Source organism: Salmo salar, chromosome ssa06 (genome assembly GCF_905237065.1).
Source record: "Salmo salar chromosome ssa06, Ssal_v3.1, whole genome shotgun sequence".
NCBI classification, from domain to species: domain Eukaryota; kingdom Metazoa; phylum Chordata; class Actinopteri; order Salmoniformes; family Salmonidae; genus Salmo; species Salmo salar.
Genome location: NC_059447.1, coordinates 30,468,253 through 30,482,194, shown reverse-complemented (window position 1 = coordinate 30,482,194; position 13,942 = coordinate 30,468,253). Strand labels below are relative to the sequence as shown.

General features: G+C 42.8%; 1 protein-coding gene across 1 annotated transcript; it reads right to left on the bottom strand.

The window, feature by feature from the left end:
* Positions 1-4,171: 4,171 nt before the first annotated feature.
* On the bottom strand, positions 4,172-13,828 carry elac2 (elaC ribonuclease Z 2). The gene is made up of 23 exons (XM_045720251.1): positions 13,310-13,828; positions 13,133-13,183; positions 12,974-13,044; positions 11,012-11,076; positions 10,787-10,913; positions 10,471-10,617; positions 9,832-9,887; positions 9,685-9,743; positions 9,525-9,597; positions 9,297-9,409; positions 9,076-9,174; positions 8,806-8,944; positions 8,602-8,687; positions 8,251-8,372; positions 7,899-7,995; positions 7,636-7,774; positions 7,489-7,527; positions 7,274-7,383; positions 7,070-7,169; positions 6,823-6,943; positions 6,099-6,177; positions 5,319-5,463; positions 4,172-4,977 (listed from the first exon to the last, which is right to left on the bottom strand). The coding sequence occupies exons 1-23, from the start codon at positions 13,642-13,644 to the stop codon at positions 4,732-4,734; spliced, it is 2,619 nt and encodes an 872-aa protein (XP_045576207.1). The 5' UTR covers positions 13,645-13,828; the 3' UTR covers positions 4,172-4,731.
* Positions 13,829-13,942: the final 114 nt, after the last annotated feature.

Genomic DNA, 13,942 nt, shown 5'->3' with positions numbered 1-13,942 from the left:
GGAAATCCATCTGATTGCAGGTTGTGTTGGAAAAGGTCTGCAGTATTCCAACAGTTGTGTGCCTCTGACATGACATATTGCACAGGGCTAAGTATCCTCTGTTTCCTGTGAGATGTAGGCTACAGTAAGACTCAGAACTCCAAAGCTCCCGTTTCAGTTCTCTCTCCAGGTAGAACTTGTCATGTCTCACTTGGATAACACACACAGACACACTATACTGGAGCTGTGTCATAAGACCGACGGGCTGAAATAGCCTCCTTAAAGACAAAATGTATACACACTTCTTATTCAGTAAAGACTTGCATTACAGAGATAGGGCGGCAGGTAGCCAAGCGGTTAAGAGTGTTGGGCCGGTAACCGCAAGGTTACAAATGTGCCCTTGAGCAAGGTGCTTTACCCTAATTGCTCCTGTAAGTCTGTCTTGATAGAAGTGTCTGCTCAAATGTAAATACCAGCTTTCTGGAACCCTAATGACGGACTATTGTGGCTCACCACTGCATCATGTCTGCTATTCATGATTTTAGGAGTGTTTTGTAATTATGTGCCATTGATGATTTGCCCCTCTCATGGGTGAATTCCCTGAGCCTATATGTGCCATTACCTTGTGTTGAGTAGATTTTCATGGTTACCGCTCCCTCAAGTGGTAAATGGAAATAATGACTCTACATCAGTCTCTCTCACGATGCCACTGCAGGATTGGAGCAGACATTAAGCTGCAATGACTTGCAAGTCATATAGGTATTGTGAAGTGTGAGATTCGCCGCAAGACAATTTTGCTACTTCACTGAAGCACAGGTTAGGAAATCTCATATCCACTCGTATTTTGGGAACGAGAGTAAAGATGTCATTGTGTAGAGTCTTAGTATTATACCTCTCCAGACAGACTCAGAAATACAATACTTCAAATGAGCTCAAAATTATAACACAGAGATATTGACTAAATTCTTACTCCCAGAGTATATTTGATACCTCAGTTTTCTAGTTTCGTTTAAAAAATCATCATACGGGGAGACACTACTCTGAGTCATGCCACATAATGCATCATGGGGTGGCAGGTAGCCTAGTGATTAGAGGGTTTGGCCAGTAACCGAAAGGTTGCTAGATCAAATCCCGAGCTGACAAGGTAAAAATCTGTTGTTCTACCCCTGAACAAGGCAGTTAACCCACTGTTCCTAGACCGTCACTGACTTGCCTAGTTATAACAAAAAATGACACCAATCATCTGAAAGGAAATTAGGATAACAGACTTTGGGCAGTTCCAACATCATGAATTATCACTGGCCCTTCAAATGGCAACACAACAAGTCTGAGATAATCACCTAGTGCTGGATCTAGTCCTCTAGATGGAGAACGATCAATGTGGAAAGATCAATACCCAATTGAAATGCAAATGTTACCCAAGGGACATGCAGACAAAGTGGCCAGCACTGGACAGGGGATCATGACTGGCCTCAGCTGTTCTCTGTAGGGGTTTTAGTAAACCAATGCAAATTCAACCTCAGTAAACTCTGTGAACATATTCACACAAAAGAGCTGGGACAGAAAACTCTGGCATTACACTACTGTTCACAATAGTTATTTACATTTACATTTACGTCATTTAGCAGACGCTCTTATCCAGAGTGACTTACAAATTGGTGCATTCACCTTATGATATCCACTTTACAATAGTACATCTATATCTTTTTTGGGGGGGGGTTAGGGGGGGGGTTAGAAGGATTACTTTATCCTATTCCTTAAAGAGGTGGGGTTTCAGGTGTCTCTGGAAGGTGGTGATTGACTCCGCTGTCCTGGCGTCGTGAGGGAGCTTGTTCCACCATTGGGGTGCCAGAGCAGTGAACAGTTTTGACTGGGCTGAGCGAGAACTGTGCTTCCGCAGAGGTAGGGGGGCCAGCAGGCCAGAGGTGGATGAACACAGTGCCTTTCTTTGGGTGTAGGGACTGATCAGAGCCTGAAGGTACGGAGGTGCCGTTCCCCTCACAGCTCCGTAGGCAAGCACCATGGTCTTGTAGCAGTTGCGAGCTTCAACTTATCAGACTGGCAAGTCTAACAGAAAACAGGAATTTTATTTCAACCTAGTCAGTTAAGAACAAATTCTTATTTACAATGGCAGCCTAATGGGGAACAGTGGCTGAGCTGACAAGGTAAGTCTTATGGGACTGCCTTGTTCAGGGGCAGAACGACATATTTTTACCTTGTCAGCTCGGGATTCGATCCAGCAACCTTTCAGCTACTGGCCCAACGCTCTAACCACTAGGCTACCTGCTGCTCCAAGAGAGCATATACATTCCTCACTCCCTCATAACTGCACGGCCAGGCACGACTCCAACACCACCATTAAATTTGCTGATGACACAACAGTGGTAGGCCTGATCATTGACAACAACGAGACAGCCTATAGGGAGGAGGTCAGAGACCTGGCCGTGTGGTGGCCAGGGTAACAACCTCTCCCTCAATGTGATCAAGACAAAGAGGATGATTGTGGACTACAGGTAAAAAGAGGACTGAGCCGGCCCCCATTCTCATCGACGGGGCTGCAGTGGAGCAGGTTGACAGCTTCAAGTTCCTTGGTGTCCACATCACCAACAAACTATCATGGTCCAAGCACACCATGGCAGATGTGAAGCATGCACGACAAAACCTATTCCCCCTCAGGAAACTGAAAAGATTTGGCATGTGTCCTCAAAAGGTTCTACAGCTGCACCATTGAGAGCATCCTGACTGGTTGCATCACTGCCTGGTATGGCAACTGCTCGGCCTCCGACCGCAAGGCACTACAGAGGGTAGTGCGTACGGCCCAGTACATCACTGGGCACAAGCTCCCTGCCATCCAGGATCTCTATACCAGGCGGTGTCAGAGGAAGGCCCTAAAAATTGTCAGACTCCAGCCACCCTAGTCATAGACTGTTCTCTCTGCTACCACACGGCAAGCAGTACCGGAGCGCCAAGTCTAGGTCCAAGAGGCTTCTTAACAGCTTCTACCCCCAAGCCATAAGACTCCTGAACATCTTGTCAAATGGCTACCCAGAATACTCGCATTGCCCCTCCCCTCCCCTCTCCACACCACTGCCACTCTCTGTTGTCATCTATGCATAGTCACTTTAATTAACTCTACCTACATGTACATACTACCTCAACTAACTGGTGCCCCCGCACATTGACTCTGTACCGGCACCCCCCCTGTATATATTGTTCTTTTTTTTACTGCTGCTCTTTAATTACTTGTTACTTTTATCTCTTATTCTTATCTATATATTTTTTAAACTGCACTGTCGGTTAAGGGCTCGTAAGTAAGCATTTCACTGTAAGGTTGTTGTATTCGGCGCATGTGACTAATAAAATTTGATTTAGTTGATGCATTTAGTGTAGGCAAATGATCTGATCTGCAGTGGATTACAGTCAACACTTCATGTCATTTGAGAGACTGACCAGTAAACGGTCTTTGAAATGGAAGGTGGTGAGGCTGTGGCCCTTCCTCTCTCAGACAGCTTCCAGTAGGTCATTGTTGGCCCATCTATAGAATAATAAAACAACGACAGCTCGATACAGCCACCATATGGAGGGACAGTACTGCATCACACTAGAGTATAGGCTACTGTGCTCTCTGGTATAGACAAAGAGCTGTGATACAGGCACTCAGTTATCCATCATTCTTTGTTCATACTGTACAGGGATCAGAGGCAACAGGTGGGAGGAGCTATAGGACAGGCTAATTGTAATGGCTGGAATGCAATTTTTGGAATGGAGTCAAACATGTTTTCATGTGGTTTCCAAACAGGATGTTTCCATATATTTGATGTGTTTGACACCATTCCATTCCAGCCATTATGACCCCGTCCTCCTATAGCTCCTTCCACCAGCCTCCTCTGATAGGGATCCATTTAGAGTGAACTGTTAGCTGCAAACTCCACCTGTCAGTAAAGTTGCAGTAGCCCCATTAATTGGTATCTAAGCGGTCCTAACTTTATTCTGATTACTGCAATAAATATTACATCAATACATAGTTGTCACACAGAGAGAGCATGCTGCTGGCACAGTGCTTTAGGGGGTCTTGTCTCACTGAAAGATCAGGACTGTTTTTGATGGCTATCACTGTTTAATTTTTCATGTTTCAGTGCTAGAACAATAGCACATAGTATAAATGATTTACAAAAAGGAAAAAAACAGTTCATCTGGTTTGTGAAGCTTTATATCATATTCATACCATCACACAGCACTCCTAGACCATCATCTATGATGAAATAAAACCTCAACCTTTGCCAATAACTGTTAAGCAACGAGTGACCATGGTGCTGTATGACTATCAGTCCAATGTAATACTACTCATCCATGTGTGACAACTTCACTAAACTCCTTTGTTTGGATGCAACTTTTATGGATGTAGTTTAATAGGACAAACATTGTATGAGTTGCTCACAATATGTTTTTAGAAAACAACAGGCCAATACCATGGAGCATGATTGACATTGATTTTGCATTTAAAAAGTAAAGCAAAGACTATGTTAATTACATGTTTTATATACACAACAATGGTAATGACAGGAAAAACAGAAATTCTTTATTCACAAGCGATGAAGGCAGCCAGTCCAGCCAAATGAAAATCTCTTATTTTACAGAGCATCCCTCATGCAAGTTTCTCATAAAAAATAATTAAAATAAAGCAAACTCAGTAAAATAACAGTCATTTGATTTCCACTAATCTCTGGTGTAACCCAAAGCTATGGTCAGGGTCTAGTTTGTTTTGAGTCTCTTTCTTCCCACGTCCTGTGTTGGTTCCTCTGGCTCTCGTTTGGCACCTTTGCCCATCTCGCCTTCATTGGGTATCCTCTGCTCTTCATTGCTTTCAGCAGTGACTCCTTTCATCTGTTTAAGCTCCCTCCTCCCTCTCCTCTCCTCCATCTCTCCGATCTCCTCGGCAAACAGGGCTTTGAGGGGCGGGATGAGTCTGGGGAGGATTCTAAAGTCTCCAAACCGAATCTGAGGAGAGACAGGGAAGAGAGATCACAAGGAGGAGGTCTTTCAACATACCCAGCGTCCTCTGAGGCAGCTGGTATATGTATCTCTGATAGGAGTCTAACACATTCCGAATGTTACCTTAAAATGCTACCTCTAGATTTAAACTGAAGTTGTCTGAGAGTATTCTACCTGGACTAGGGGCATTGTCTGCTCATACTGTAGTGAATCATGGTCCTAATTCATTCTGAGTTTACACATATCCAGTGGAAAAGTACATTTCAGATGTGCAGAACCCACATAATCATTTAAATGTTGCTATGCATAACAAGTGGACTAAAGTACACCATTCACCACTCACTTACCCTCATGTGGTCAAAAGATATTCCCACTCTGTCGTTGAAGTCCTCACTGAAGAGGGGGATCTTGGCATAGCGCTGGCTGAAGTGGTTCAGCATGATGAACTCAGCATTCATCTTCATGCCAATACCGATGGCCTGGGAGGTGGTACTGTCATTTTGGGAAGCAAGCAGAGAAGCATGATGCTACTCTGCTACTATTCTAACAGTAATTACCAGACTTAACCCCATGGTAAGCTATACAGAGTTCGTTCAGTTCAACTCAATGACTTTCAAGTTGTTTTCAATGCGAGATGGAGCTCTTTAACCAAAGTCACTGAAATTCCAGCTAGAAGGCAGAAGTGCCTTCATTACCTCCAATACAGAGCTCCAAAAATCAATGGCAATCTCAGAGAAGAATGCAGCCAGTTACAATGCCCTCTAAAAATGACTGGCTTCTCAAAAGCTCCTTGAGTTTCTTTGTCAGCTGAAAAATGGCACTAGTCTATTTCTGTTTACCTCCAATGCATGTCACATTTTCTCACTTAGGGCTGGATTCAATCAGTATCACAGAAGTATCACGGAAGATATGCATTATGGCTCGATTGAAACTTAAAGGCAATGTCTCCGCGTTTGCAGAGACTGCATTCACGGTAAACACTGCATATGTAGACTCAATCGTACGTAAATGTTTTTACGCGGATCTTCCGCGATATTGATTGAATCCAGCCCAAAGAAGATAGTTTTGTAATAGAATAACGAAGGACACCTCTGAAGAGAAGCACCATACTAGATCCATCTACTAACCTATGTCTCTTCTCCACAGCCTCGTCCTCCAATCCATCTTCCAATGTGGCTTCATGAATAAGTAAAGTTGCATTCTTTCCTTTGAAAACACAATGACAAACATGAATCACACGACTGCTGCATGGCGCAGCACTTCCAGCCTATCTTCCTCTCCCAGAGGAAATCAATCACACAGCTCTGTGTAATAAACCATCAGCCAGCCCTGCTTGTCTGGCACACCCAGGCCTCTATAATGAACAGGCATGGGATATAGCCAGGCTCTCTCTGGGAGTCTTCAGCTGGATCACACCCAGTCAAACAATTTAAAAAGAGACAATGAAGTGGGATCCCACAGGAACTATGTGGGAGACCTTGTGATTCATAGCGAACTTTGGAACTGATCCATAGCATTAAGCAATATCTGGTAAATGATGCCAGACAGCATAGATGACAGGTTCAGATCAGACTGGCTACTGTAGATGTCTAGTCCATTAACAGTGATCTATATGTATATCATACCACCAGCAACTGTGTAGAAGTTATAGGATATACTCTGGGTCCAAAATTCGAGTATGGCTCTGTGGAATGCACGTAACGGCAAATCAAATGGCAATGGTGAGTATTTACCATTTGATCCGGACGTCACAAGTGTGGTTCATAGAGAGTGTGTAAATCTTTTCACATCACACAAATTCTGGGAGCTGTACAAACATTACAATTGGGGTCGAGAACTGTTGGTACTGACCCATATGTACGAGGGCATCGCAGGGCATTGTGTCCCCAGAGAAGACTAGCTGCCAGCCAGACTGGTGAGTGATGCTGCAGGCAAAGGCATTCTTACAGTGACGCACCGGACAAGTCTGGAACTATGAGAGAAACAGAATATATCTATTTAAGCTTTGACGATAGCCTCAATAAACAGTCGTTGAACCTAACAAGAGTGTAATGAGTCGTATTGAAGCACGAAGCAGCCTGTTCAAGTCTCCACATACCTTAGCTAAATCAGATTTCTTCAGCAGTGCTTGGATGAATGCCTTGGTTTTGAACTTGGACACCTCAGCCCCCTCACAGAGGACTTTGCTAGGGACCATGCTGAAACATAGTCAGAATACATCAATATTAGAGACCATGGACATCATTTCATCAGGTTTGAAAGCATCAATTGAACAGAGTAAGACGTGTCTTTCCTGACATACTTGACATGGCTGAGGATCTCCTCACAGTGGTCATGGTACTGGTTGAGCCAGGTCATCATCTGGACAGGGCCTATCAGATAGATGGGGCTGAAGGCTTTTCCAAGAGTTGCCTGAACGGTAAAGAGATAAGGACATACATTCATTAAAGTGTTCCATTTTGCAAGAATTTAACAGGACTCATCTTCAAATCTGATAAAGGGAAACTCTTTACTGACCAAGGCTCTCTCTCTTTGAAACAGCAAACTCAACAATCCCTGGAAAATAAAGTCATATTCTTTAAAAATTATTTGAAATTACTTTATGCCAGAATATATGCTATAACTCTGTAATAAACAAATATTTATAGGAAAGATAATCCTTACTGTGTGATGGTCCGCGTGCATGTGAGAGATGAAGACGGTTGAGATCTTTGCCAGTGTCTCGTCCACACTGTCCCCATAGTGTCGGCACAGCTGGCCAAAGGTGCCCTCTCCACAGTCCAGCAGCACTGACTGAGTGGCACTGAAGGAGATGGGATATAGCATAAACACAGAGAGAGAGAGACAGACATTTATACTGGCTACCTCACACAGACATATCTTTAAGGATTTTATATAGTAATATGAGTCTAACTGAGGGCCATTACCTGATGTTGACCAAGTTGCCACTAACATTCCTGATCTTCATAGGAAGAGCCGATCCAGTTCCTAAAAAGACCACCTCTGGGTATTTTTCTGCCCGCCCTGCAAGAAACACATTGTCATTCGATACAACACATGTTTCTATGCCACTGAAATTTCAGACGTAAAACTACGATATTCTATCAGACAAAAGGACTACAGGAAACTAAACTCTGTTACTTTCTTAAATGCCCAGGGTGAAATGTTTGCAACTCCATTCAAGAGGAGTAAAGAGAAATTGATGGAGCTTTGTTGGACTGAGCAATGTAACATCTCCCCTTGGGCTTGTAGCCGGACCTGTATCAGAGCAGGGCTCACCAGACAGCACTGCAGCATCAGTCGCACGGAACCGACGGCACTCCTCCACTTCTTGGAGGAAGTTAGGGGCCTCCGCAGCCTCTTTCACAAACTCTTCAGTGTCACAAGAGGGGATGGCATCTCTAATGAATAAGAAACAGTAGAGCACACACACCACTCATCACATAGTGCTGAGAGGGGCAGCGACGCTCTCATTTGACTTTGACAGTGTTGGCATCTATAAGATCATAGAAGAAATAGTAAGTCACACTTGAAAGTAGTGTTTCATCTGAAATGGTTCTCTTTGACAAAGCAGCCCTTCGTAAGTGCAAACTAATGTCTGGTAAATTGTGGCCTGAAGGACATACTCACCTTTGCCATTCAATCTTGGGTCTGAGCTGGAACTTCAGAAGACACTCGGCTCTGACACTGGGGACATGCAGGGCAGCCTGGGTCTCCTTGAGAAGTTGAACAACAGAAGTTTTTACAAAAAGGTTTCCAAATGAACACGCTTATCTCTGTGTCACAACAGTTTACAATGGTGAATAATTAAAGTTCTAGCACTTCACAACTTACCTTTGTTTTATAGTGCTGGAGCTCTGGAAATATCTCTGGATGAATCAGATTGAGCTGAGTTTGAATCTTGTGGCTCCTGACGTTGTGAACAGTGCAAACTTGCTCATTCAGGATCAGGTGCTCCGTGGTAGATGGAAACCTAAAATACAAAAACACACAAAAACATTAAAACATGTAGAAAGACCAACAGAAAACAGAGAGACAAGTGAATTGCAGAACATGGAATATGTAAACAGTCAAACTGAGTAATACATATGGCTGATTTTGTACCTTTCCATCCATTGCTTGTATTCATCTGTTTTCAGCACAGACTCAGGGCTCATGTGGACTACTAAGGCAGCAGGGTCCTCGGTTCCTCCACATTGGTATCTGCAGATGAGACAAATAACTCAGAACTTAACTACACTCTCCTAAAGAAGGCCTGAGGAGTAATGACACAGGATGCAGAAGCAGCCGTTGACACATTTGGCCAACTTCGCTCAGGCCATTACCTGCTCAGCTGCTGATGGATGCAGATTGGTTGAACAAACTCCTCAGAGGGACACTCCACAACTATGAAGGCTGGTCCTGGATCAGTGGGAGTGCACACTTCCTCAGGGTGGATCTGTAGGACAACCATCAGGACATCATCAGAAAACAAGACAAAATGTATCTAACATTTACAATAGCTAATCCAAAATGCCAGAGCCCTAACAATCAACCAAATATAATTGAAGTACCTCTCTTCCTTCGTAGGTAACACTTTTCCCATCCTTCAGAGCTGCAATGAGAGGACCAATAGCTGCAGTGCCTCTGTGGAGAAAGTGCATCAGAAAAGTCATTATCGGCTTAAGTTTTTTGAGCAGGCAAAACTGAATTTGTATTGAAAAATCAACTTACACTGGTAACCCAAGGTTTTTTGCTTGAGCAACCAAGAAGTTCCCCTTCTTAGGATGAAGCTGCAAGTCAAAGAGAAAATTTGACATAAATTTCATCAAAATGCAATAATTCAGTATGTCACTGAGACAATGAGATTGTGTTTCTTACCTTACAAACGAATGCCACAACTAAAGACGGATCCCTTGTTGCTCTTGCTTTTCCACCTGATATGAAATTGAAATGTGAGAAATGGTGCCATTTGGAGCTCAACATCCTTGAAATAGGGCACTGATGCCCCTGACAGCGCTGCATGCTCCTTTAGTCTCGTGGGTCTTCCTTCCCAATCTCTTCCCGTTGACTTGACTATTAGAAGTCTGGATAAGTTTAGTATTGAATTTTGAATGGGAGTGCTTCCTGGGTTAACACTTGCATTTGATTGGCTCTGAGTATAAATTATATTTTCCTTTAGGAGAGGCATTTCCTTGTGTTTCTTTTTTGTTTTTCCTTCCTTCCTTCCTTTGTTCGTCAATATCTCTTTTCCTACTATTTGTACAACGTTTTAGCAGCCTGTTTTGTATCTTATGCTACCTAGCTTTTTGCAAGTCAGAAACATTTTCAGAAAAACAACCTGTTTGGAGCTCCATCCTCGCAAAATACTTGATTGGTTTGATAAGCGTCACTAGTTTCCATCTAGACTCCACCGTACTTCACCTCTTTCTTATCATCTTCCTGAGAACGTCCCCAGGCTTTCTAACAGTCAGAGTATGCGTAGCCTGGGCTTCCGAGCCCACATGCTCCAAGTCTTACCTGGGCTGGTTGCTCTCTCCTTCCTGCTGTCTGTGCTGGTGTCCTCAAAGTCTTCCGGCCTCCACAGCTCCCTCCTCTGGGGACTACTGGAGGGGCTGCTCCTCCCTGAGTTAGAGGAGCACTTTGGCCCGTCCTCTTTGAGCTGGGCTGGTATAATTGGGGTTAAGGAGAGTCAACTACCAACTCTTCAGCATGAGAACACAAATATTCACTATTTTACAGGTCATAAATTGAACATGCTTTAAGATAAAGAGTATGAGTAACAGTAAATTACTCAATGCTAAAAAAAATTACAAAGGTGATTTCTAGTACTCACCAAATATTGGTATTTGACTAACTGTCATTGTGTCATCTGTGTATTGTTTCTCAGTGTATGGTCGAACAGCTAGCTTGATTTCTTCCAGTGGTCCAGAAAATACTCTGATGGCATTCACATATTTCTCCTAGATCAAAGGATGCAATGATATATTAGACTCAGGATACCACAAAAACAGTTGACTCATTACAGACAATCTTTTATACTGCTACAATGTCCACTCACCAGTTGTGGTGGTCCAGAGAGAACAACCTCAGGGACACCAGTGTCTTTCAATGTCAATATCATCCCTAAACCAGAGAGTACACAGTTTATCACACCTAAGGACATACGCGGAGACATAGGCTAAGCATGCAATAAGCTTTGACCGATGTCTATCTACAGTCATGTGAAAAAGTAAGTACACCCCCTGGAAAGTGGACTTTTTTGTACATATTTGGTCAGATGGCTATGTAATCTTCACTTCAACACTATTGACAGATAAAGGTAACCTAATTGAACAAATGACACCGAAAGATTATACTTTGCAATCATTAATTCATAAAAAATCTACAGAAATGCAATTCCATAGTGCAGGAAACATAAGTACACTAGTAGCTTCAATAGCTGGTGTTGTCCCTTTGGCTGAAATAACTTCATGTAGCCGTTTCTTGCAACTGTCTATCAGTCTCTTACATCCACTGGGAGGAATTTTTGCATACTCTTCTTTACAGTACTGCTTCAATTGTGTCATGTTTGAGGGCTTTTTTGCATGTACAGCCCGCTTCAAATCCCCCAACTGTTTTTTGACACAATTGAGATCTGGGCTTTGACTCGGCCATTCCATACCCTCAATTTCTTATTTTTGAGCCATTCTGTTATAGTTTTGCATCATTGTCCTGTTGCAAGATCCATGTTCGGTTTAGCTTCAGCTTTTTGACAAATGATGGCCTTACATTCTCCTCAATAATTCTCTGGTACAATATTGAATTCATGGTTGACTCAATAATGGCAAGTTGGCCAGGCCCTCAGGCAGCAAAGCAGCCCAAAACCATAATGGCACCACCTCCATGCTTTACGGTTGGTATGAGGTTCTTCTGTTCAAAGGCAGTGTTTCGTTTTAGCCAAACATGGAATCTGGCATTGCAGCCAAACAACTCCACCTTTGACTCATCTGTCCAGAGCACATTGTTCCATTGTTGGTCTATACCCAGGTGTTGTCTGGCAAACGTTTTTTGAGAGCAGAGGCTTCTTCCTTCCTGACCTGACCTGGGGTGGCAGATAGCCTAGTGGCTAGAGCGTTGGGCCAGTAACCGAAAGGTTGGTGGATCGAATCCCTGAGCTGACAAGCTGTTGTTCTGCCCCTGAACAAGGCAGTTAATCCACTGTTCCTAGGCTGTCATTGTAAATAAGAATTTGTTCTTAACTGACTTGCCTAGTTAAATAAAGGTAAAAAAAATGTAAAAAAAATCCATGTAGGCCAAGTTTGTGCAGTCTCTTTCTGACAGTTAACTCATGCACGTCAACATTGATTGTGGCCTGTAGATCCCTTGATGTTACCCTGCGGTTCTTATTTAGAGAGTTCTATGAGCATCTTTCAGTCAGCTCTTGGAGTAAATTTGGTGGGACAACATGTCCTAGGTAGATTGCCAGTGGTCTGGAATTTTCTCCATTTGTAGATGATCCGTCAGACAGATTTGTAACCCCACCCACACTCATGGGCATCAATACATTTTCTCTGAGGGTGTTTTGATATTGGCATGATGTGTTACCACACACCCATATGGTTAAGACCAAAGTTTCTCATCTTTATGGAAGGCTGGACCTCCCAAGTTACACTCTAATGATTTACACCAGTTTTGGTTCTAATTGTAGCCATTTTATGTGATGGTAAAGGTAAGGTGTGTTCTAACTTTTTCTGCATAAGGAAATTCCAATTTTTCTTTATTTTAATTGCATAACAGTTTATTTCTTTGGTGATTTGTTAAATCGGGTTACCTTTGTCAATGAATGTGGTTGGAATTTAGCTCAAATATCGTGTCCAAATATGTAAAAACAACAAAAAGACCACTTTTTCACATGACAGTACACAGAGACATAAGCTAACCATGCAATAAGCTTTGATCGGTCTATTATCTATGCACATTTGTTTCCAGGTTGACAGATAACTGACTTGATGTCAAGTGGATAGAATAACAAGCAATTTACCTGATAGACCACCAACATTCTCCCAGCTCATTCTAGTGAGGAAAATATTGTCCAAGCGAGCAGCTTTTAACCTGACAAGAGGAACATTGTTGAGATTTATTGAGCTGAGACTGAATTTTAGATTTTAGTTGAACATTGACAGGAGGCAATTCAACTTACTTGTGCTCTTGCATCAGCCTCTGTGTTCCCTCACCACAGTTGAATAGGTACCTTCCACAGAGGAAAAAGGGTAAAGAAATATGCTGCAGCCAAGTGCCTTTCTGATACCCACAATACAAATATATTTGGCAATGTTACAACAAATTGTCAGACAATCTTGTTCACTGGTTAAGTTACCTATTGAACTCAGAGAAGACATAAAGTGATGCGCCATTATCTCGGCTCCCTGCCCCGACGACCTGCGCGTAGACAGTGGCTGGTCCATGCACATCCACTCCACGTTTCCTCTGTTCTCTAGACTTCACATGTCGCAATGTTTCTTTGGGTTTCTTTGATCCCCGATTTTGGTTGTCTGTTGTGTTCGTAGACATTGTCCGCAGAAACGGGAAAATAGTCCGGGGAAAACGATGTTCACTGCATGCGAAGCTTTGTAGGCGACCCGTAGATGTGTGTCTCACAAATAGCCATGCAATAGATTTACAGGGTAGAGACACTTTAGTCATACTAAACATTCGGTTTAATGAAAGTCAGTTCTGCTCGTCGTACAAGACAGCAAACTTATCGATAATCATTGCATAATCTTTATGAAAATATAATTTTACCTATCAGCACACATTGAAATATAAACATTCAGTCAGGACTTCAGCGGTTGAGACATGTGATTTGACGCTGAACTGTGTTTCTTCCGGCGTAGATTGATGACGTCTTCATCACACTCTCGATCATTGGTGTGTTTATTTTGTATTTATCTAACATTTAACTAGACAAGTCAGTTAAGAACAAATCCGTATTTGACGGCCTACCAAAAGG